The 26,823-nt window shown below is 35.5% G+C and overlaps 1 protein-coding gene across 1 annotated transcript in view; it reads left to right on the top strand.

The window, feature by feature from the left end:
- Positions 1–26,823, top strand: part of LOC136034337 (26S proteasome non-ATPase regulatory subunit 6-like) — a 99,851-nt gene that overhangs the window by 58,009 nt on the left and 15,019 nt on the right. Inside the window, exon 8 of the mRNA XM_065715470.1 lies at positions 15,234–15,344. Coding sequence (XP_065571542.1) covers positions 15,234–15,344 — 111 coding nt within the window. The remainder of the gene's footprint in view (positions 1–15,233; positions 15,345–26,823) is intronic.

The following is a 26,823-nucleotide window of genomic DNA, read 5'->3' as shown; positions in this document are numbered from 1 at the left end:
GCATATTAAACTAACAGTCTAAGGTCATTGCTAGTTTTGAGTCAAGTGGAAATTATATTCTGTTTTTGAGAATACATGGGTTTTTCAACCCCTCTCATGTTAATTTTTTCTCGTTTGGAGTTTGAATCGGTCATTTATTATAATTTTTGCTCTTTTTGGGCTTGATTTATTTATTGATGGTGATTTGTGATAGTTTTATACTTGAAAGATTACTCGACTTTATTTCTGCTCATTTTTGGTTTAATGGAGCTCTATTTTTCAATGAAAACTTGGTTATCAGAGTTTTCAGAAGCTTGTTTTTATTAATATAGTCTTTTTAAATGGAAAAAGTATTATTTACACACTTTTGGTTGTTTCTATAAGAATTTATAATTTGGCTTGCTATTTGTATTTTGGAGAAGCTTTTTTAACAATTTTCAATCCTTAGGCACATTGTATGCTTCATTTCGTTTTATACGATCTCATGTTGACCTGAAAAATAGAAACTAATACCATTCCCAAAAAATACTATTTATGTTCGTTGACAACCAGGATATACTTACACTTATTTGTTTTATTGAAGTTACAACAGTAGAGGTAGTAATAGAAGTAGCTTTGAATGTTGCCAGTTAATGCCCACATTCGTTCTCGAGATATAGTGCCTTTGATTTAGTTTTATATTAACATTTAGCTTTAAAGTATAAAGGTGAAACTGCACAGTTGTGGTGAGTTGGTATATAATGCTTTTCTGCCCTTTTGAAAATCTGCATACTATAAGGGTTTTTGTTTAATTGAAACTCCCCTAAAACGTCCTCTAAAAGTTGCACCTTAATACCCTTAACGTCATTAGTTACATTAGCTGTAGTGGTAGCATAAATGGTAATCGGATATTGCCTTCTGGCTAGTTCAAATTCTGCAAAAAAATTACCCATAAGGGTAAACATTGTAGTTTGTAACTTGCAGCCCCTCCCCCAGGGGCTGTGGGGGGGGGGGGGGTTAAGTCATCCCAAAGACAGTTATTATGGTTTTCGACTATGCGGAACAAAATGGGTATGTCAAAATTTTTGATCCGTTGATTTTGGGGAAAAAATGAGCGTGGGAGGGGGCCTAGGTGCCCTCCAATTTTTTGGTTACTTAAAAAGGGCACAAGAACTTTTCTTTTCCGTTGGAATGAGCCCTCTTGCAACACTCCAGGACCACTTGGTCGATACAATGATCCCTGGAAAAAAAAAACAAAACAAACAAATAAATAAACACGCACCCGTGATTTGTCTTCTGGCAAAAAACACGAAATTCCATATTTTTGTAGATTGGACCTTGAAATTTTTTTCTATATGGTTTTCTGATACGCTGAATGCGATGGTGTGATTTCGTTAAGATCCTATGACTTTTAAGGAGCGTTTACCCCTATTTTCCAAATAAGGCAAAATTTCTCAGGCTTGTAACTTTTGATGACAAAGACTAATTTGATGAAACTTATATATTTAAAATCAGCATAAGAAATCTGATTCTTTTGATGTATCTTTTAGCATCAAAATGCTGTTTTTTAGAGTTTCGTTTACTATTGAGCCGGGTCGCTCCTTACTACAGTTCGTTACCACGAACTGTTTGATTGTAAATTAAATCATTTTTATTTAGAATTGATAAAAGAAATTGTTCAGTTTGTGAATTTAGTGATGGAGAGACTTGGTATCATATTTTGGGGGGTTCAAGACTTATGAAAAGGACAACATTGAGATGCAAGTCAAATCACAAAAGTTTTTGCTTCTCCTTTGGTTCTCATATTAAAGTTCTCTTATATTTAAAAAAAGTTAATTTGTTTTAATATAAATCAATTATATTTTACATACCAATAGCGGCAGAGTGAAATATTGGTTCTCATCTGTTGCGCATCGAGTTTGGAGGACAATAAACAGCCTTTTTCTTTGTGAGAAAGTTTGATTCCCATTTTGCATTTCGTATCAAATTTATTAGAAAACTGAACATTTTTAATTCTGTAGGATCGGAAAAAAAATTCTAGAACTTAAAATTGTTTTACATGAATGAACTAGTGTAAAAAGAAAAGGTTTTTCGCTGGTTCTGGAAATACCGGTTTTTATGGCACTTGGTATTAACCAAGTGACATATAGCAATCGCCAATTCTTTCGGTCTGTCGGTCTGTCTGTCGGTCCCGGTTTTGCTACTTTAGGCACTTCCAGGTAAGCTAGGACGATGAAATTTGGCAAGAGTATCAGGGACCGGACCAGATTAAATTAGAAATAGTGGTTTTCCCGATTTGACCATCTGGGGGGGGGGCGGTTAATTCGCCAAAAACAGAAAAAATGAAGTATTTTTAACTTATGAGCGGGTGATTGGATCTTAATGAAATTTGATGTTTGGAATGATATTGTGTCTCAGAGCTCTTTTGAATCCCGACCGGATCTGATGACATTGGCGGGAGTTGGAGGGGGGAAACCCCTCCACTCTCTTTACTGCTTCTACTATGAAGAACTCACCGCAGCACCAAGCCACTGGAGTCCAACACAGCTACGCACGCTCCTCTATCCCAATTTATTCAGAGCCTCCCTCTTTACACCCTCCCAGGAAGTTTCTATTCCCTTTAACTCTTTCTTTATGACATCCTCCCACCTCAACTGCGGACAGCCTGCTTTCTGTTTAGCCCTAGACAGTTGGCTGAAAAGGACATTTTTTTGGTAATCTGTCATCCTTTATCCGCATATTGTGCCCCAGCTATATCTACCTTTCATTACAGCCCTACAAAGCGGTATTTACCTACGATATTTGCACCAACTACTGTTGAAATACGGTCTGTCAGAGGGTTTCATTACTTTATTTATAATGATTTATTTACGTTTTAAGCATGACTTTTTTTCACTACTTCTGCTCCCCTTTGGTTTAAATTAGTTCTGTACTTATTTAAAAAAAACTTCTTTTGTTGAAACAGCTTCTGTTTGTTAAGTTAAAAGAATTAATTTCTGTAAGTTTTGTTGATATTTTTTTTTATTGATGAATAAAAGCAAAAAGATGTTGCGGTGCTCTTCATATTCTGGACAAAATTTTGCTAGGAATTCTAAAAATAGCTATAATATAGAACTACAAATGGTTGGGTATGGCTACTAGTATTTTAAAAAATGTGAACAATTTTGGGAATTTTTTTGGGGGGGAAGCTGTTCCGTCGTATCTACTGTTACAACCTTTGATATAGACGAATAACGATCAAACACTTCGTTGTAGGAATTTTTTTGTGTGTGTTATATTTTGCTTTAATAGCTTGTTTGTTTACATTTATGCATTTTGAGCTAGTATATTAGCTAATATAGTTCCAATTTGTTGCAAAAAAAAAAAGAAAGAAAAGGAGATGAAGAATCCCTTACAAGATTTGTTTCCAGTTGCGATTCCCTTGGTTCTGAAACTTTTATTGAGGTATCTTCACGGCCTGAAATTTTAATGCGATCAAAAGAAGATCACACTGAGAATATAACACACTAATAACACACACTTTCAAACTAAGAATCAATACAACCATTTTTTTTTAAACATTCTTTGTCGCTGATGAGCTCCCTTCGGTCAACAAATCAAAATTTAGTATCTACTTGTCCTTTCCGTCCAATATTCCCTCACAGTTTCAGCTAGGTTGCTTAAGGCGTTAATCTATACCATTAACCGTATATGAACTATTGAAGACGTCTCATTCTGATATCCCGGATGGAGATAGTGTCATTTGATTTAGCTCAACATCACCTTCAATATTTACAGAAAGTTTCAAATATCTTAGCCGTTCCTGCCGTATTGCAGATGAACCATTTTGACACCCTGGATGCATACAGTTCACCGATTTAGTTCAATATCCCCATCGGCATTCCCTCAAGACAGAGTGTTTTTTGATTTAGTTTAACATTTCTCTCAACTTTCGGTGAAAGTTCCCACTTAATACTCTTAAATGTTCCCGAGTTATTGCATATATGCCATATTGACATTCATAATGCACTTAATGTCTCCTGAATTAGTTCAATATACCTCTCGATATTCAGTCGAAATTTTTACTTAATACTGTTAGTTGTTCCTGAAATATTATAAATGCGCCCTTTTTTTTACCTTTAAGTTCACAGTTGCTTTTGACTTTGTTGTACAATGTTTGTTTATTCCCTGAAAGTTTCTACTGTGGTCCATGGAACTTCCTGAGATGCTGTCAATATGTCTTTTTGGCAATCTTGATGCACATAGTGCGTTTTGATTTTGATCAGTACCATCTGTACAATTATCTGAAAGTCGCCTTAATACCCTAAGAAGTTGCTGAGATATTTTTGATATGCCCTTTTTTTCAACCTGAATGCAGGTAGTATTTTATCGTTGAATTCAATTTGCTCTCTGATCATTCCTTGAAAGTTAAACTTGATATCAAAAGCTGTTCGTGGCATGTTGCGGATACTGTCTTTTGACAATTTGTTCGGGATTTATCTCAACATGCACCGAAGGTTTCAGCTTTATACTTTAAGCAATTCTTGTTATATTATAGGTTCATCATTTGACGAAATGGATGCACATAGTGTCTTTCGATTTAGTTTAGAATCCTCCCCCAGCATCCTCTGAAAGCGTCTACTAAATACTCTTAGCCGCTCTTGATATTTTGCAGACGCGCCCTTTCGACTACTTAGGTGTATATAGTATACTTTGATTTTGTTCGACACCATCCTCACCAATGATTGAAGGTTTCAACTTAATACCCTTAGAAATTACTAAGATATTGCAGATGTGCTCTTTTGACTACCTGGATACACATATATTCTTATAATTCAGTTCGATTTTCTCCTCAACCTTCTCCTTAAAGTTTAAACTTAAAACCCCTAGCTGCTCAGTTATTGTATACTAGCCATTTTGACGATCATGATATTAGTCTACTTTTAGTCTACTTTCATGTTTAATTCCTGGTCTGACATGTTGAGAGCCAAAGTAATTGGACAATATCAACGCGGTAGCTCCCGAAAATGTCTGGGACAGCACTGCAACGCAACTGTGACCATGACTGGGGTCTCATTCGGAACCGGTTTTAGACTGATTGGAAACCAGTAACATCTATTTTGCCTCGTGGGTTGGACCTCACTTCCTCAAGGCCATGGTCACACAACAGTTGCATACACAATCAGTTAGCAATGCTAGTCTCAAAACAGTTGCCCCGTGGCCGCTGGGCCCTAGTCGCTCCTGAGCCGTTCTTGATAGTGCAAATGCGTCTTTCTTACGACCTTGTTACACGTAGTACACCTTCCTGACTCTCATACAGTTCACCACCCTTCTCACCATCCCCGAAGACCTCACTAAATTTGATTTCCAAGGATTTCAATAAAAGGGGTGCCAGAATTGATAATAAGTAAAATACGCTTAGCTACATATATATATATATATATATATATATATATATATATATATATATATATATATATATATATATATATATATATATATATTGTATAATATATTAGTTCTTCATCAATTTTTCGATGGTTTTTATCTCCGTGGGGCTCTTAGAAAATGTAAATTTTTTAAATCACACCTTATCTACCCATGTAAGTTTTTGCCCAGAAAATTTCTTTTCCGCCAAAAACTAATCCATGCTACCCCCGCCCCTCCTTAGGTAGTGCTCATTTTCACATTTAGCATTTATGTTTTATTGACTAATTCGGTTTTTAGGAACACATTTGTATCTGTGCTTTTCCTATATCACAAAATGTTCCAGGAAAGTCTAAAAGGATTTGTTAATAGCAAGCATAATTATATGTGATGAGAAAAGGTCTTGACCAGACATCGCAACCATCTCGAGATTTTCGCTCTTGTAATGTATTTAGCCAGTCTTCAAAATATATCCTTTTATAAATTTTTTAGTTCTGAAAAACATATTGTCTATTGTCTGCAAATGATTGACTTTTCTTTTCTTTTCTAGATAATGAAGTAGCTGGGCAGTAAATTTCTCTGTATAAGCCTGTTCTCTGTTGCATTCGTCTTTTTGTGTATAGACGATTATATTTACATAAAAAGACAGTGCAGCAGAACTGGTTTCTTATAATTTTAAAGTTTAAATAAAAAAACAAGGGTTCTAAACCTCAAGTTAAATAGAATCTCAGTAAAATTTGCGTATATTTTTTTTTGCTCCTCTTTTTATATTTTACTAAAAAAAAATAGAAACCTCAAAAAAATTTTAATGAATTTTGCTTCAATTTTTTGCTCATCCTTCACCTAACGAATTTACTGCTCATTGAAGCTGTGCAATTATGTGGCCTCTGCTCCTGCCAAAGAACCTCTTCCTGACTCAACATACAACAACATTTTTTTATTTTATATTTTAATATAAATTTAATCAATAAAATATTGTTTCTTTGTATTCTTGCAAACTGCTTGTTGTTCTTAGAGCTAGGATAGTTCATAGGGACGGAGTACAAGATAGAGAAAATTAAAATAAATACATAACTATGTTTATCAAAACAATTTATGAAGAGCACTTACTTTACACGAACAACTATTGTATACTTTCAACTTTAAGCATCCCCTTTTAAGAAGGGGATGCCATGAAGGAAAAGTGATATTGTGGTTATGTTTCAAACAGTTTCGACAGACCTATTTTGGGCCCGCCATTTTATATTTGTGGATTAATGCTAAACTTAAAAAATGTAGCTAGGACTTTTTTGTGTATAGAGTGAACCTGATAAAAGTAGGAAAGGGGATCTTGCTTGTCCAAAAACCCCATTGCCAGGGTTTACTGTATCTATATGCTTACTAATGGCGAAGTAATAACAATCATAAAATGACTAAAATAATTAATTCTTTCAAATATATTGACCATCGGGTAAAGAATAATTTCAATTGAAAATATATTGCGTATTCATTGAAGAGGCAATGCTACTAATTGTTTTGGGGAGTTAAATGAGGGTTCCACAACTCATATTAATGGCCTTTTTCCGTTTCTTTTTGTGCTGGATTTCTTCATTCAATTTAGTCTGTTTGGTTTAAGATTGTTAACTTAGAGGATTCGACTTATGCCCGCTCTGATCTCTAAAATTGTGTCTTTTCTTTCGCGAAAATGCATCGTTTTCATGCATTGAATTTTTAAATCAAATAACAGTGTATACAGTACTTTTGCGTTGACGATAGCTTCTGGTCTATGGATGTGCATCCTAACCCCAAAAAACCCTTGGGCGTTTTCATGAGTATCGAGGCTTGTATGAGAAGCCTAGAGGAAACTTTTAAGAACCTAATAAAATTATTGAAGAAGAATTTTTATCGTCCTTCAAGAGAACTATGCAGTAAGGTCGTGGAAATATGGCATATATTTTATGACATTTTACAAAATGTTGAAGATTAGCAAAAAAAATATATAAAACGCCTTTTAAACCGTCGATTGTTGAAAAGACGCTATACTTTTGACTGTGGGGGAGACCTGTACTTACGCTTTCGGTCTCTAAAACTCATGAAAATTTGGTTATAATAGATTTTGAGTTGATTGTAAATCGAAAGTAACTCTAGAACAAAAGAGGTTATAGCATTAAGCGTTAATTATTTATAGCATAAGTGCAACATCATTTTTCATAAGCTTGCTCTTTGGGAAACAAGTTCTTTCTGCTGTTGTAATTGAAAATACCCTTTATAACAATTTTTTGGCCGGTTCGAGATATAAGGCTCAACCTTGTTTCATAGTTTGTTGGCAACAGTAGTATTTTTTTTTTAGTAATGACTTTAGTGCAATCCGGCTGTCTAAACATAGGAATTGACTATCCCTTGTGAGGTGTTTCTTTACCTACCGTAACGGTGATACTAGTATATAGCTAGTAAGAATGGTGGGTACTCAGAAGAATATCCATTGACACCCTGTTATATCTTTAGAAGCCGTATTATTAATCCTTTGGAGGAGTATAAACAGCTTTCTATGAGCTCTGCAGAACACGGGCATTCATTTTTGGGAACAAGGTTTGTGTAAAAATTTGCAGAGAAGTATAATTGAGATGGATGGCATTGTGTCCATAGAAGGTATAATTTCACCATGCTTTCTTGCCCAGAAGAAACAAACCCATTCGAGAATATCTACCGCGTGAATGGATGGTGAAAACATATATTTGAGGAGATGGGATTAATCAATATTCTTTACCTATGAAACCAGGGTGTTGCACGATCTTTGACTGAATAATTGATTTTTTTGTGTGTTCTCTCTGTCTTTGATTTTTGGAAACTGACCCTCTTGGCAATAGATAACTTTTCTGTCTCCACAAGATACACCTGTGGGTACCGGGAAACATAAGAATTGACTAAACATAGGAATTGACTATCCCTTGTGAGGTGACACAAACCTAGGTTGTGTCTCCATTTCTAAGGACATTTGTCAGTATCAGTAAAAAAGTCTAGAGAATTCTTTACCTCAAAACAGCATCGATCTGAAAACACTGTCAATTAGTCCAATCTGTTTTAATGTATTGCACCTTGCATACGGTAAAGCCCTGCTTGTCCATAAATGTGGTCATGATAAAAGTTGAAAAAAATCAAAAAGAAAGTGTTCTCCACTAATACTTAATATTTGCACCATAATGGATTTTAAATTACATAAGCCGATTTTTTTTTCTGTTGACAAGATTATTACCTGCCCTTTAAATAAAAATGGTTAATAGCCTCTTTTGAATTATATTATTGAAAACAGGAAGTTTTGCATAAAAAGCAAAAAGTTCGAACCAAAAAGTAAAATCCAAAAGATTTTGCATAAACTCTTAGTTTGAGCAAAATAATTTTGATAAATCAAGCAGAAATCCATAAGAGAAGGAAACTTAAAATGAAGAAAAATGAAAAGAGTGAATGAAAGCAAGCTTAGAATGAACGTAAGTTGCCGTAAGTAAGGGTGGTGATGTCTAGTGCGGGCTAATCAACAAAAAACTTCAAAAATCCTCAGAAAAACGGGTAATTTAATACTTAAAGTTTATTTTAGCTCTTGGGATGCAAGTTTCGAGTAGGGACTATAAGAATGATTGATAAAACCCAGCAGATTAAATACGATTTTACGTTTTATTCTGACACAATCTTCCTATATTAGCTGTCTTATAAAACAAAATTGAGTCTTCGTCAGGATGGATAAATACACTGTGTCAACTAGAATTTCCCTGTGGACATTGAGATTGGCAAAGCCACTTAGCCTACTTTCAGATGTCACGTTTCTTAGGTATGTCTTGATTCTCCGAAGTGTAAAAGGAGCGCTCTGTTGTGCTGGTCGATACAGGTATAGTGATTGAAATATTAAGTAAGATATGGATGTTCGGAGAGATTGCTTTGCCACAAATATTTAGAAAATCAGTTGCATTGACATGGTGTGCCTTGTTCCGTTAGAGAAATTTTTGCCATATTTTTCTTTCGGCCATCAAACGTTTAAGGTGTTGTTTTCCAAATCTTCTTCATAAATTTCGATCAACTTCAAAATGGCTCTTTCATCTCTTTACTTTCTTCACTATTCTGTGGATAAGTGTGAAGCAAACAGTGAAACCCTTTTAAAATATTCTTGTGCTTTAAGAGACGTTCTTCTATAAAGTTTTATACTTTCAATTCAGAAGATGAATAAGTTAATTCTTTAAAATTGTTCTGTGCTTTCGGCTGAGACATTTCTTCTGTGTATCTGCCTGTCTACAATCCTTGTAACACTAATTGTAGTTCCATTCAATTTGGCCATTTTTGGCCAAATTTCCACTCAATTTGGCCAAAGAAAATAAAATCAGTGAAAAATAGAATGTTAAACTTTATTTTGCCGTGGGGGGAGGGAAGGTGTCATCACGCCATAAGTTGAACACCTTACGAATCATGCATGTTGTTTCAATATCTCTGGCGGGGTGTCCATATTGCTGATGGACGGGTTCTCTTTAGTAACAAACGTAGTGAGAGCCAATTCAAGTTTTTTCCAATTTCTTTTTGTAGCTCTTTAATGTTAACAATGCTCGATATAGAAACAGGGCCCTTGACTGATACCTAGTGCTTTGCTCAATCTTTGACAAAATTTTTTAAGGCCTACTACCGCTCTATCCTGATAGGTCCATAGAACTTGCTTGCTTGTTTCTTTTTTTATTTTTTTTACTGAACTAAGTATTTACAGTATACATTACAATATAATACTCTTCTGATCTTGTCAAGTGCCTTACAAAAGGCTCTTTAGAAGGGCAGTCCAGTAGACCTGAAACAAATATACCCTCATTCAAAATTTGATTCAATCCAAATTTCAATTTTCAACCCATCAACTAACAGTGGTCCCCCAATTACCTAAAAAAAATTCAAATAATACCAATCTATTAGCTTTATACAAGTTCATAATTTTTCCTTTTTCTATTTCAAACACCATAATTAGTTAAGGCATTTCATTGTAGTTGCCCTGAAAAATTAAAAAAGTACACCAGCTTTGCCTGAAAAACTTTATTGAAGACACGCCTGAATGTGAAAATTGCCTTTGCTTTTGAAATTTATTCTGCTTTTCAACTGGCTGCAAACTACCACGTTTTCTTATATTTTCTCATAATGTCGATAAATGAGTTTCTTAAATTGAAATTGCTGGAACTAAAATAAGGAGAAATAATATGTAAAAATATCGTACACATATGTAAGTTTCTGAACCGTCTCTATTTGACAATTAAATAAATAAAAAACTATTTTTTTTAGCTGAAAGTAAGGAGCGACATTAAATTTTAAAACGAACAGAAATTACTCCGTATATAAAATGGGTTGTCTCTTCCGCAATCCCTCGCTCTTTACGCTAAAGCTTTTAATTGTTTTAAAAAGTAGAATTGTGGCAAAGAGTCAAACTTTAGCGTAAAGAGCGAGAGATTGCGGAGGAGACAACCCATTTTATATACGGAGTAATTTCTGTTCGTTTTAAGTTTTAATGTCGCTCCTTACTTTCAGCTAAAAAATTTATTTTTTTTTATTTAATTTCTGAACGATTATGCTTAACTTTGAAAATTTCAGTGCTATCAAAAGAGGCCAAACCATAACTGATAATGTCATCTTTATTAATTCTCGTGTTAAAACTCCTTTGAACAAAATTCTGCATCGGGGAAATTATTAGTTTATCTTGATTGTCCGTTTCTCGCATAGCTGAGCTAATTGGTTATTATTGGCTGCAAGGCATCGTATCTATTTATTCTTTATACAAGTGTTTGGAGAACTAGGTAAGCTAGTCTTCAAGGGTAAAAAAGATTCCACCTCCTGGATATGAGTTTGGTGGGACGTCTTTGAAAACTGTTGTATACTTTTTTTAATATAGAGAGGATATAGAAATTATAGCTTCGAGCTTAAAACCAACAAGTCCATCACACGGAAATCTTATGGCTTTAGGAGATCAATTAGAAAGGTTATACTTAACTAGCCACAGATTTCTTAGCATGGGTGCTGAAATTTAGTTCACTGTAAATAAAAAATCTCACTCGTTATTTACAAAGAGGATTGGGTGGCTTCAAAGAAAATAGAATTGACAAGGATTCATTTTGCTGATATGAATAAATTGACAATTCTTTATATTTAAGTCAAAAAGCCACGGCTTATTTAATCTACCAATTAAAGGCAAGCCGACACATCAATTAAGACAGGGCTAAAGTATGACATTTACGATACTCAGGGAACATATTCGTAGACAGAAAACGTTGCAACTCTGGTCCGATATTCCCTCCATCACCATCATCAAGCTTTCCGACATTTTGTCTTAGGACTTGGGCTGCTGTTTCAGCCAGCCCTTTGGCTGGCTGAGAACTAATAAAATAAATAAAACTGGTAAGTATAAAGCTCTTTGTACCTTGTATAGATGTATATATAGTCGACTTGTTGTAAGCTGCAGGACTTTGGTGTGTATGATTAGCCTATATTAACAGAGGTCAGACTCCACCTCATTAATGTGCAAATAGCCTATATACCCTGCATTGCGTACTGAATCCAAATTCATTGTTCGCGATTAAGTAAAACAGAAGGTTTTTGGTAAATATGGGATAGTCTATATTTCTTACTTTAAAATTAAGAGTAAAGGTTACCACTTAATGCTTTTTTTTGTTATTTACAAATTTGGCTGTTTAGTTTACATTTTGTTTTAAGCACTTTATATATCCTTGAAAATAATAAATTTCTCTTCAGTTTTTGGTCCCTAAATGGGTTAAATCATTGGCATCAAACTTTCAAACTTGTTATTTTATTATAGGCTATTTTGAAGTACTTACCTCCATTCCTTCTTCCTCTAGAGGGCCCTGACCTTTAAAAATATATTTCTTATAAAAGTGAAACCTAGCAAAATATATCTTCTACTTAATTGAAGTAGGGTAAACCCACCGGTTGTCGGTCACAGACTAAATCCCGGGCAGAATCTTTGATTGGATTGCAACATGCCCAATACTCGGTCTCTCGAGCACCCAATACTCGGTCTCTCAAGTCAGAGACTTGCTATTTCTGAGTCACTTCCGAAAAACCTGTTTAGATATTCTTTGCTGAGATCTATGACTCAGGCTCTTTGTCTGGTTATTAGACATTTTAATGTCTTGAAATTTGTTATTTTAAATTCGATTTTCAGAGAGAAAATAGTGGATCCAGGATTTTCTTTGGGGGAGGGCATAATAGGTTGCTTAGATAAACTTGCAAACAAAAAAATGCCCGCAAAATAAAGGGAACCTCAACAATTATGCGTTGTAGGGTAGAGGAAATAGTCTAAAGTATTAAAGAGTTTGGCCTTTATTTTAATGTTTTAAGATGAACAGAGGAGGTGATATGTTGTATAATGCGGAGCTTTGATTAGATGAAAATAGGCAGTAAAGTGGCCATCATTTCTCACAAAAACTTAAATTAATAAATTTTGCGCTTCTCGTGCATTTATTTTCTATTATACAAATTCGCTAAAAAACTACTAGGCTGTGTTGTAAAAGCCATCCCTCTTTGCAAAACAAGCAAACCCAAAAAACCAAAACAGACTACCAAAAAAGTAATGATAGGCCTATCAATTTCTTTGCCTTAGTGCCATAGCAAGACAGACTCAAAAACAAATTTTTGACAGTAAAAAGAAGTTATGATTTTAATTTCTCCTCCTTGTTACTACAAAATGAAGATCTTCGCCTTGCAGTTGGCTTTTGCAGTAATACGGACAGATTCCGTTGATAAACCTAAATTTAATTAAATAATTTTTGGCGGTATGCGACATTAGTAAAACTTAACAAAGACTGCACAAAGTGACTAAAATCTTCTTTCAAACTGGTTTACAAAAAAAACAGTCTTAATATTGAAAAATTTATGAAAAACTCAACTATTAAAAATCAATTACAAAGAAAATCACTTTCGTCCAGGCCCAAACCAGAGCAAGCTGTCCCAACCAAAAATACAACATCATGTCATGGGGGGGGGGGGTGCTCCCGTGCCCTCCTTGGATCCGCCCCTTTTCTGAATGAAAGATTTAGCTGTAATTTGAAGACTGGGCTGCTTTGAGGTGAAGACGCTCACATGAGTGAATTTCAAATGCTTAAAACAAATTTAATCAAACAGTTTATGGTAACAAATTGTAGTAAGGAGCGACCCGGCTCAATAATAACCGAAACTCTTAAAAACGGAATTTTATATAGCAGTAGTTACAACGAAATAATCGAATTTTAATGCTGATTTTAAATATATAAGTTTCATCAAATTTAGTTATACCCATCAAAAGTTACGAGACTGAGAAAATTTGCCTTATTTTAGAAAATAGGGAAAACACCCCTTAAGAGTGATACAATCTTAACGAAAATCACACCATCAGATTCAACGTATCAGAGAACCCTAGAGTAGAAGTTTCAAGCTACTATCTACAAAAATGTTGAATTTCGTTTTTTTTTTTGCCGTATTTTTTCCAGGGGTGATCGTATCGACCCAGTGGTCCGAGAATGTCGCCAGAGGACTCATTCTGACGGAAATTAAAAGTTCTAGGGCCTTTTTTAAGTGACCAAAAAAATGGAGAGCACCTAGGCCTCCTCCCACGCTCATTTTTTTCCTAAATTCACCGCATCAAAATTCTGAGATAGCCATTTTATCCAACTTAGTCGAAAAACCTAATAACTATGTCTTTGAGGACGACTTACTCCCCCATAGTCCCCGTGGGAGGGACTGTAAGTTACAAACTTTGACCAGTGTTTACATGTAGTAATGGTTTTTGGGAAGTGTATTGATGCTTTCTGGTGAATTTTTTGGTTGGGGGAGGTTGAGCGATTGTGGGGAAAAGTTTCCATGGGGGAAGAGAATTTCCATGAAGGGGGCGCAGAATTTTCCAGCATTTAAAAAATATGAAAAACTTTTCAACTGAAAGTAATGAGGAGCATTAAAGCTTAAAACGAACAGAAATTATTACGCATATGAGGGGTTCACTTCCTTCTAATACCTCGCTCTTTACGCTAAAGTATTTTAGTATTTTCAACTATTTATTCTACGGTCTTTGTGATTCAGGGGCCATTTTTAAGGAATTGGGACACAATATAAGCTTTAGTATGAAGAGCGAGGTATTCACGAGGGGGCGAACCCCCTCATATAAGTAGTAAAAACATACGAATATAGAAGTTCGTTACGTAAGTTAATTCGTAAGTTACAAAAACGTTCGTAAATAATTAAAAGTTCTAGTTGCCTTTTTAAGTAGCCGCAAATTGGAGGGTAACTAGGCCTCCTCTGCTCCTTTTTCTCTAAAATTATCCGATCAAAACTATGAGAAAAACATTTAGCCAAAAAAAAAAATATATAGGCAAATTTCGTTTTAATTATTCCAGTGTGGAGAGCCAAAATCAAAACATGCTGTAATTCAAAAACGTTCAGAAATTAAATAAATAAAAAACAAGTTTTTTTTAACCAAAAGTAAGGAGCGACATTAAAACTTAAAACGGACAGAAATTACTCCGTATATGAAAGGGGCTGTTCTCTCTTCAACACCCCGCTCTTTACGCTAAAGTTTTTTAATGTTTTGAAAAATGGAGTGGGGAGAAAGCGTCAAACTTTAGCGTAAAGAGCGGGATACTGAAGAGAGAACAGCCCCTTTCATATATGGAGTAATTTCTGTTCGTTTTAAGTTTTAATGTCGCTCCTTACTTTCAGTAAAAAAAATGTTTTTTTATTTAATATATCTTAAAACCATATAACAAATGTATCTTCACAAATTTAGGAAACATCCAATGCGCTAATTCAGCCACATCAAGGAGTTCTCACCACCTGCCAATGATCTATCTTGAAGATGCAATTAAAGAGATTTAAACGAGAAATAAAACCTAGTAAGAGCTGGCTCGACAACTTATGGTTGATAGTATATCTTCCAACTTAAAAAGAACAGAAAATATTCTGTATATGAAAGGGATTGTCCCTCCCTCATCGCCCTGCTTTTTACGGTAAAACTTCGTATAAGAATTCTAGCAAATTCCCTTGGTGTTAAATTTCTCCTGAAAATTTCACCCCCTAGAAACTTCCCTCTCATTGGAAATTCTCCCCGTGAAAAATTTTACTAGCAGAAAATCTCCCCCACTCATAAAATGTATGTATACTTCCCTATAAAAGACTACGTAAGCAACAGACAAAAGGTATGACTTAGACATATTCCCAGGAGGATCGTGGTGTTACGGCAAAACTTCGTGTAAGAATTCTAGCAAATTCCCCTGGTGTAAAATTTGTCATGAGAAATTTACCCCCTAGTAACTTACCTGCCATGGGAAATTCTCCTCGTAAAAAATTTCACTTGCAGAAAATACTCCCGCATTCAAAAAATGTATGTATACTTCCCTGTAATAGGCTACGTAAGCGACGGGCAAATTTAATAACTTAGACCTATTCCCAGAAGGATCGTGGTATCTCGAAAGGTATAATTGTTCGGCCTTTCAACTATTCTGAACAAAAAAATACTTCTACTACTAACAAATTACCGCAGCACCAAGCCCTCTGAGGCCAACACGGCTAAGCTCAGTCCTCTTCCAATCCAATATATTCAAAACTTCCCTATTTACACTCTCCCAGAAAATTCCCATTTCATTTAAAGTTTTCTTTATGAAATCCTCCCACCCCAACCGTGGATGACCAGCTTTCTGCTTAGCCCTAGACCGCTGGTCAAAAAGGACAATCGTCGGTAATCTGTCATCCTTCATCCGCAAAGCGTGCCCTAGCCATCTTAACCTTTCTCTCATTAGAGCCATAGAAAGCAGGATGCTATCTCAAAATTTTGATTGGACTATTCAGATAAAAAAAATTCTAGTTGTGGATTCCTTCCAGAATTCTTTTTGCATAGGCTACGAATCCACCTCAAAAATAGCCTACTTATATTTGAAGAAAGATCTGTTTTCACTCAAGTTAATTACCCTATTTATTTATCTGACGGTTCAATGAGAGCTGGGATGTTTTGACATTAAAATGCACTGTTGTGAATCATCTCCCTGTCTAAGTACGAAACAATCAGATAACTAATCGCCTCGCGGGTGATATGCTATTGAATATTTTAAACCCAACAAGGAACCAAATAATTGCACATGAAACGACAACAGTAGCTTGTTGTCATTTCCTAGGTTAATTGAAATTCATTTGTTTAGCCTGAAACTTTGTGAAATTTTTAATTTCCCAATGGTTTCTTGGGATTTCTGGCAAAAATAGGACGTTTATTAAGAATTAGATACATTTGTGAAGCCTTTTTTGGGGGATTTTACAGCATGCAATTATCCGGTCAAGTCACTGCCCAATTATTAATACGTTTTCTGTCCAACTTTTTACCCTCTTTGAAGTAATTAGCAATTGTACTGTTGTTGTTTTTTTGTAAAGAGAGTTTGCTTTCCACGGCAAAATAGAATTATCCTTGATACTAGGGCGTTTATCCCCCCTTTTCAGGATAAAGTACAGCTTTTATGGATCAATTTTGGAAACTATTATTTTTCATTAAAATCTACGTTTTTGCATTAGGAGAACTACCCCCTGCAACACCCATATCGCACTGTTAACCCTAAAATTTCCCTTTCAGTGGGATATAATAGATTAATCACTGATTCTAAATCGCTATGAACACAACCTGAGCCTAAAACGTACTTTTGAGGCTCCAGTCTTCTTCCCCCCATCCGCTACAATACTACAAATTAAAGTTAATCTGTATTTTCCGATATACGTGCTTTTTGCATTACTAAATAAAAAATTGCTACTTTATATCTGCTGTTTCGAGGTTCCCCCCCCCCCCCCGAAAAAAAATTTCTTGCGTACGTGCCTGCTATATATATATATATATATATATATATATATATATATATATATATATATATATATATATATATATATATATATATATATATATATATATATATATATATATATATATAAATCCTCCCCATATTCCCCATGAATCCCCATATTTCTTCATGAAATCCTCCCACACCAACCGCGGATGACCAGCTTTCTGTTTAGCCCTAGACGGCCAGCCAAAAAGGACTGTATTTGGTAATAATTCATCCTTTTTCCACAAAGCGTGCCCTAGCCATCTTAACCTTTCTCTCATTACAGCCATAGAAAGCAGGATGCTATCTCAAATTTTGGATTGAAACATTCTGATAAAAAAATTCTAGCTGTTAATTCCTTCCATATTTTTTTTTTGCATAGGCTACGATTCCAACTCAAACATAGGCTACTCTTGTAGCATACTTATATTTGAAGAAAAATCTGTTTTCACTTAAGTTGTGATCCTTTTTAAGATCATGAGGGATCCCAACGTGCGACAAATATTTTCGGGAAATCGAATTACAAGCTAGAAAAAAAATTTTCTTAGAAAAACAAGTTAGAAAAACAGTCCCCTCCCTCCAAAAATTTCTCCAACACAAAGACGTTTAAAGTATTAAACGTGTGAGATCCAACGTTTAATGTATAAAAAATTTTATGGTCAGGGGAAGTGGGATACGTGAGAGGATGTTTCTATGGGTGAATTTACCACAGGGAAGAGCATTTTCATGAAGAGTTGCTGGATTTTACAGCATTATTTAAAAAAAAAAACATTTTTGGTTACTTTTTAAGTAACCAAAAAAAAATCGGAGGGAATCTTCCACGCTCATTTTTCTCCCAAAGTCAACGGATAAAAATTTTGAGATAGCCATTTTGTTCCGCATAGTCGAAAACCATAATAACTATGTCTTTGGGGATGACTTACCATATCTACGTCTTTGGGGAGGGGCTGCAAGTTACAAACTTTGACCAATGTTTACATACAGTAATGGTTATTGGGAAGTGTACCGACATTTTCAGGGGAATTTTTTTGGTTTGGGTGTGGGGTTCAGGGGAGGGGGCTATATAGGAGGATCTTTCCTTGGAGGAATATTTCATTGAGGAAGAGAAATTCAATGAAAATGGCGCATTATTTTCTAGCATTACTATTTAAAAAAAACAGCAATGAAAATATAAACATGAAATTTTTTTTTCAATTGAAAGTAAGGAGAAGCATTAAAACTTAAAACGAACAGAGATTATTACGCATATTAGGGGTTCTAAAAATACTTTACCACAAAGAGCGAGGTATTTAGGAGGAGATAAATACTTCGCTCTTTATGCTAAATTATTTTGGTAATTTCAACTATTTATTCTACGGCCTTTCTGATTCAGGGGTTATTCTTAAAGAATTGGGACAAAACTTAAGATTTAGTGTGAAGAGCGAGGTATTAACGAGGGGACAAATCCCCTCATATATATAATCAAAAATATAAGAATATAAAAGTTTGTTACGTAAGTTAATTTTTAAGTTACGTATATGTTTTACAAATAAAAACGTTCGTTAAAAATTAAAAGTTCTAGTTGCCTTTTTAAGTAACCGAAAAATTGGAGGGCAACTAGGCCTCCTTCCCCACCCCTCATTTCTCAAAATCGTCTGATCAAAACTAAGAGAAAGCCATTTAGCAAAAAAAAAATTAATATGCAAATTATATTTTAATAATTTATGTATGGAGAGCCAAATTCAGACATGCATCAATTCAAAACTTTCAGAAATTAAATAAAAAAATAATAAGTTTTTTGAAATGAAAGTAAGGAGCGACATTAAAACTTAAAACGAACAGAAATTACTCCGTATATGAAAGGGACTTTTCCTCCTCAACGCCCCGCTCTTTACGCTAAGGTTTCTTACTGTTTTAAAAAGTAGAGTTAAGAGAAAGGGTCAAACTTCAGCGTAAAGAGCGAGGCATTGAGGAGAAAAAGCCCTTTCATATGCGGAGTAATTTCGGTTCGTTTTAAGTTTTAATGTCGCTCCTTACTTACCGTTACAATAAACTTTTTTTTAATTTAATATTCAATGAGATCCCAGTGGTCGATTCTTCTCGGCGAGTTTATTTATATTTGGTTCTATTGATGTTAATGATAGTCGAAGATCACCCCTTTTCACAATGTCAAGTCTATTGCGATCTTTCGATAACATTTGAGAAACACGACTAAATGCCGCTTCAACAAGATAAGACATAGGAAAAGCAAAGGGTACTTTGTAGCAATGTCGGTTGTTTTCCATATATTGTACTTTTCATCTTTGAATTTTGCATGCATTATTTCATCACTTTGTATTTCGTTGAGGGGCTCATGCAAAGATATGTCTATTTCGGCAACATTAACTTCGAAAGGAATTGAAACCTAAATCGGTATATCCATCCCGAGTAGGTCACTAAACCGAGTTTGCATATCCTCATGTATATTTTCCAAATATTCACAATATAATGCAGATCTTCATCTTGCAAATCAATGCTAGCACAGGCCAAACAAGGAAACTGTTCAAATGCACGACGCCTGATATTATTCTTATACAGCTGTAGTTTCCTTAGAAAAGTAGCAATAGCACTTTTACTAGATATCAGATCAGAATTGTTTTCTTGAAACTGTTTTTTAAGTGAATTAAATTTTTCAGATATATCTATAAGTAAAACTCATCACATGTATTTGCAAGCAGTTTTTCTCCAAGTTGTAGCCAAAATGGCTATCTCAGAATTTTGATCCGACTACTTTGGGAAAATGAGGGTGGGAGGGGGCCTAGGTGCCCTCTGATTTTTTTGGTCACTTAAAAAGGGCACTAGAAATTCTCATTTCCGTTCGAATGAGCCCTCTTGCAAAATTCTAGGACCACTGGGTCGATACGATCACCCCTGGAAAAAAAAAAACAAAAAAAATAAACAAACAAATAAACACGCATCCGTGATTTGTCTTCTGGCAAAAAATGCAAAATTCCACATTTTTGTAGATAGGATCTTGGAACTTGTACCATAGGGTTCTCTGATACGCTGAATCTGATGGTGTGATTTTCATTAAGATTCTATGACTTTTAGGGGGTGTTTTACCCTATTTTCTAAAATAGGGCAGATTTTCTCAGGGTCGTAACTTTTGATGGGTAAGTCTAAACTTGATGAAACTTATATATTTAAAATCAGCATTCAAATGAGATTCTTTTGATGTAACTATTGGTATCAAAATTCCGTTTTATAGAGTTTTGGTTACTATTGAGCCGGGTCGCTCCTCACTACAGTTCGTTACACGAACTGTTTGATTCTTTAAAACTGTTATATATAAATTATTTTCATTATATTAAGCTACAATATATGTATGTTATTGCATGTTACATTGTTGTAAATAAAATTTTAGGGTACGTTATTGGTCGAAGATATACCATTGAAAATAATTGAAGAGGCGCCATTAAAGGCCATAATTAAAGATTTCCGCCTCCCCCCCCTAATGATACTGGATCCGGTCGGGATTTAAAATAAGAGATCTGAGTTTTGAGGTCCTTCTAAATACGAAATCTCAGTAAGATACGATCACTCTTTCGTAAGTTAAAAATACCTCAATTTTTCTAATTTTTAGAATTAACCCTCCCCCCAAACTCCCCAAAGAGAGCAGATCTGTTCCGATTAATCCCGTATCTAGGACTTGTTCTTATTCCCCCCCCCCAAGTTTCATCTCAATCCCTATACTCTAAGCGTTTTCCAAGATTTTAGGTCTCCCTCCAACTTCCTCCAATGTTACCGGATCTGGCCGGGATTTAAAATGAGACCTCTGAGACACGATATCCTTCCAGACATAAAATTTCATTAAGATCACATCACCCGTTCGTAAGTTAAATATACCCTCATTTCTCTATTTTTTTTCGAATTAACCGGCCCCCCCACTCCCCTTGCCAGCTGGTCAAATCGGGAAAACAACTATTTCTAATTTAATCTTGCCCGGTCCCTGATATGCCTGCCAAATTTCACCGTCCTAGCTTACCTGGAAGTGCCTAAAGTAGCAAAACCGGGACAAACAGACAGACCGACAGAATTTGTGATCGCTATGAGTGACTTGGTTAATACCAAGTGCCATAAAAACTATCGGAAAACACTTAGCAAGTGCTATTACTGCCTAGGCGTGTTATATAACGCTCATTTCGCTTTTCTACTGTACACACTGGACTAGCTACTCCGTAACGTGAAGACAGAGTTGCATTACTTTATATATAGAATTACAAAGACAAACAATTATCAGCATAAAAATGATAAGAAGGTTCTTAAATAACTTTATTCGTATACCATCAACAACCGGACCAGTACCAGCTTTTAAATTCTTAAATACCAACTTAGTAAGTCTCTTGGCCATTCACATCACCCACTTTGTTATCGAAACACACCACCTTCAAAACAAGGAAATTGATTCTTATCTTTTCGTTTTCATCCTTTTAGAACGGAAACCTTTCAAACTTAATTTTCAGTCGAAATTTTGTTCATCGGGTTAATTATAAATTCATTTGTTTAGCTCGCAAGCAACTGAAAACAATCTTTTTTAATGTTATTGTCTGAGTAACTAATTTGATTTTAGCGTTGGTAATTTAAACTTAAAATTTGAAAGAGGACGAACAAAATTTTTCAAAAGAATGTAAGGACCGACATTATAATTTAAAACGAACATAAATTAGCCTATTACGTGAGGGAGGTTGCTCCATAATGCTTTCTTATATGAAATAGGCAAATAGGCCTAAGTGCTTCTGAAAGTGTTTAAACGAGGATTCTATTTTTCGTTCGGGGGAGGGGGGTATTTACCCCTGGAAAATACCCCCATGGTTGATTGATCTCCAATCACTTTTTACTTATAAAAAAAGTACTAGGTCTACTTCTTTCAGCACAAAAGTGTTTCTGTTTTTCTTAAGTGAGAAAAAACAAAGTAAGTGTGGCATTTGGACGTAACCGTACCGATTCGCTCTCCTTGGGGGAGTTGGGGAGGGGTTCAGTGATTTGGTGCTTCTGGACGAGCTAGGACGATGAAAATTGGTAGGCGTGTCAGGGAGCTGCACAAATTGACTTGATATAGTCGTTTTCCCAGATTCGACCATCTGGGGGGCTAAAGGGAGAGGAAAAATCAGAAAAATTAGGTATTTATAACTTATGAGTTGGTGATCGGATCTTAGAGAATTTTGATATTAGAAGGACACCGTGACACAGAGCTCTTATTTTAAATCCTGACCGGCATTAAGCCTCTGATTTTCTTTTAAATCAGTCTGTTGATTTATATAATAGAAAGTAAATGTATGAGAAGTACAAAAATTATTAATTTAAGTTTGGATTATTGTGGTGTCACGAAAATGACACCATCAGATTCAGCGTGTCAGAAAACCCTACTATAGAAGTTTCAAGCTCCTATCTACAAAAATGTGGAATTTTGTATTTTTTGCCAGAAGACGAATCACGGGTGCGTGTTTTTTTTTTTCCAGGGGTCATCGTATCGACCAAGTGGTCCTAAAATATCGCAGAAGGCTCATTCTAACGGAAATGAAAAGTTCTAGGGCCCTTCTTAAGTGACCAAAAAAATTGGATGGCACCTAGGCCCCCTCCAACGCTCATTTTTTTCCCCAAAGTCAACGGATCAAAATTTTGAGATAGCCAATTCGATCAGCATAGTCGAAAACCTTAATAAATATGTCTTTGGGATGACTTACTCCCCCTCAGTCCCCAGGAGAGGGGCTGCAAGTTACAAACTTGACCAGTGTTTATACACAGTAATGGTTATTGGAAGTGTACAGTTTTTCAGGGGGACTATTTTGGGTTGGGGGGAGGTCGAGGGGAGGGGGATATGCGAGAGGATCTTTCTTTGGAGGAATATGTCACAGGGAAGAGAAATTCAATGAAGGGGGCGCAGGATTTTCTAGCATTATTATAAAAAATCAATGAAAAAATAAATATGAAGAAGTTTTTTCAACTGAAAGTAAGGATAGCATTAAAACTTAAAACGAACAGAGATTATTACATATATGAGGGGTTCATCTCCTCCTAGATACCTCGCTCTTTACGCTAAAGTATTTTAGTAATTTCAACTATTTATTTTACGGCCTTTCTGATTCAGGGGTCATTCTTAAGAGTTGGGACAAATTTAAGCTTTAGTGTAAAGAGTGAGGTATTAACGAAGGGATAAACCCCCTCATATACGGAATAAAAATATAAGAATATAAAAGTTCATTATGCAAGTTAATTCTTAAGTTACGTATATTTTTTACTAATAAAAATGTTAGATAAAAATTAAAAGTTCTAGTTGCCAAAAATTGGAGGGTAATTAGGCCTCCTCCCCCACCCCTTATTTCTCAAAATTGTCTGATCAAAACTAAGAGAAAGCCATTTAGCCAAAAAAAGAATTAATATACAAATTTCATTTTCATAATTTATGTGCGGAGAGCCAAAATCAAACATGCATTAATTCAAGAATGTTCAGAAATTAAATATAAAAAACTAGTTTGTTCCCTTCTCAACGCCCCGCTCTTTACGCTAAGTTTTTTACTGTTTAATAAAGCAGAATTGAGAGAAAGAGTCAAACTTTAGCGTAAAGAGCGGGGCGTTGAGAAGGGAACAGCCCCTGTTATTCACGACTAATTTCTGCTCGTTTTAACTTTTAATGTGGCTCCTTACTTTCAGTTACTAAAAAATAGTTTTTTTTTAATTTAATTAACTTGGCAATTCAAATCAAAATATGGCTCATTCTTTTTTATATTTTTTTGGCAGGCACACGACTCTACACAACTGCTCATTTATTTCATTTAACTGCATAATTACACCATGTGCATCTTTTTCATTGTCCTCTATCGCTTTCAACTTATTTTTACATGCGATTCCAAGAGCTCTCTTTTAAATGCCTCAATATCTTATCTGTTAAATAATTTCTAATTCGTTTTTTCTAAACCTACTTTTCTAAACCCCACATTGTAGAAATTTCTTACTCGTGGGACGCGGTCCTGAAACTGCCCAACCTCCAGCTGAAGCTTAATAGCTCTACGATCAGATCTAACTAAAGCTAATGTTCCCATATTAATTGATTCAGGTACAAATTGCGTTTTAATTAGCGCATAATCTACAACACTAGGAGTTGGTCCCGAAGGCAAGTAATCATCAGATCATGTTCCCCACAAAGCGCCAGGAGCTTTCTTCGCCATATATTATTTTTGTTTTTTCATCCTTGTTACTTCGTGGTATTCTACAACAAATTGGGACAAAATCACCTAAATCTGGGATCAACACATCTAAGATCTCAGCCTCCATACCGGTATTCGCATTAATATCCCCATCAACACGCACTCCAGATCTCTCTAACTTTCTTGTAATAGCGATAATTTTTCTCATAATTTCCCTAGTATTTTCTCGACTGTACGAACTATTCCGTGCACGTAAATTAATTGCTTTGGGAGTAAACCCAAAATTAATTGCTTCCCATATTCAAAACAATTGCACAGTCAAAGCGTTTTCAGATCTACTATTAATTCTCTCACAACTTTCAATAGCAGGTGCTTTGACCAAACCGAAATGCCACCCTAATATTTATTATTTCTTGATACATTACGCACAAACTTTATTCGTTATCTTTCCGGTCTTGTCGGTTTAAAACCATAACCTGTCATCGGATCTCAAAATGCAATTTAGAAGTCTATTAAAAGTTTAAAAAAAACTTGGGTTGGTTTATTTTAACTTTAATACCATTTAAGGCTTGCTGGGGGGAGGGGTTGCAAAAAGAAACCTTAAAAAACAAATGTATTTTTAATACGTCTCTTGTGTTGGAGAAATTTTTTTGGGGGAGCAGGAAGGTATAATCCCTTCATCCTCCTTTATGGGTTCAGTATATGAAAGGGGCTGTCTCCTCATCGACGCCCCCACTCCTTACGCTAAAATTTATCTCTTTGTCACAGTTGTACTTTTTAAAACAATAGAAAACTTTAGCATAAAGAGCGGGGCGTTGAGGAGGGGACAGCCCCTTTTATATACGGAGTCATTTCTATCCGTTTTAAGTTTTAATGCCGCTCCTTACTTTCACGGAAACAAACTTTTTTATTTAATTTCTGAACGCATTTGAATTAATGTAGATTTTGATTTTGGCTCATCGTAACTGAATAATTAAAACGAAATTTGCATATTATTTTTGTATGGCTAAATTGTGTTTTCAAACTTTTGATCGGACAATTTTGATCAATAAGGGGCGGGGAGGTGGCCTAATTTCCCTCGAATTTTTTGGTACTTAAAAAGTAACCAAAAATGTTTTTTTTTTCAAATAAAGCTGGAAAATCCCGCATCCCCTTTTTGGAAATGCACTTCCCGTGATAAATCCACCCCTTGAAGGATCCTCCCACGTATCCCCCTCCACCCGACCATAAAATGTTTATACATAAAATGTTGGATTTCACACGTTTTATGCTTTAAACAATCTTTTTGTGTTGGATAAACATTTTTTGGGAGGGAGAGGGAGGGGACCTAGTCCTGGTTCCTGGGTTCGGTCTTGCTATCATTGATAGCCTATATTTTTATGGCACTTTGTATTAACCAAGTGACATATAGCAATAGCAAATTCTGTCGGTCTGTCGCGGTTTTGCTACTTTAGGCACTTCAGGTAAGTTAGGACGATGAAATTTGGCAGACGTATCAGAGACCAGACCAGATTAAATTAGAAATAGTCGTTTTCCCAATTTGACCATCTGGGGGGGGGGGAGTGGGGGCCGGTTAATTCGTAAAAAATAAGAAAAAATGAAGTATTTTTAACTTACGAACGTGTGATGGGATCTTAATGAAATTTTGATGTTTGGAAGGATATTGTGTCTCAGAGCTCTTATTTTAAATCCTGACCAGATCCGGTGAAGTTGGGAGGAGTTGGAGGGGGGAACCTAAAATCTGGGAACACGCTTAGTGTGGAGGGTTCGGGATGAAACTTGGTGGGAAAAATAAGCAGAACTCCAAGATACGTTATTGACATAACCGGCACAGATCTGCTCTGTTTGGGTGAGTTGGGAGGGAGGGTTAATTCTAAAAAAAATAGAAAAAATGAGGTATTTTTTACTTACGAAGGAGTGATCGGATCTAATGAAATTTGAAGTTTAGAAGGATATCGTGTCTCAGAGCTCTTATTTTAAATCCCGACTGATCCGGTGACATTGGGGGGAATTGAGGGGGGAACTTAAAATCTTGCAAAACGCTTAGTGTGGAGGGATTGGGGTGAAACTGGTGGAAAAATAAGCACAAGTCCTAGAAACATGATTGACATAACCTAAATGGGCCCACTCTCTTTCGGGGAGCTGCGGGGGGGGGGGGAGGGTTAATTCTGAAAAATTAGAAAAATGAATTATTTTTAACTTACGAAGATGTGATCGGATCTTAATGAAATTTTATATTTGAAGGATATCATTGTCTCAGAGATCTTATTTCACATTCTGACCGGATCCGGGAAGGGGAAGTTGGGGGGCGGAACCTAAAAATCTTTGAAAATGCTTAGAGTGGAGGGATCAGGATGAAACTTGGTGGGAAAAATAAGCACAAGTATTAAATACGGGATTGATATAACTGGGACGGATCTGCTCTCTTTGAGGGAGTTGGGGGGGGGAGATTTAATTCTAAATAA

This window comes from Artemia franciscana, chromosome 13, assembly GCF_032884065.1.
Source record: "Artemia franciscana chromosome 13, ASM3288406v1, whole genome shotgun sequence".
Lineage (NCBI taxonomy): Eukaryota > Metazoa > Arthropoda > Branchiopoda > Anostraca > Artemiidae > Artemia > Artemia franciscana.
The sequence above is the reverse complement of the archived record's forward strand: the minus strand, read 5'-3'. Positions and strand labels throughout refer to the sequence as shown.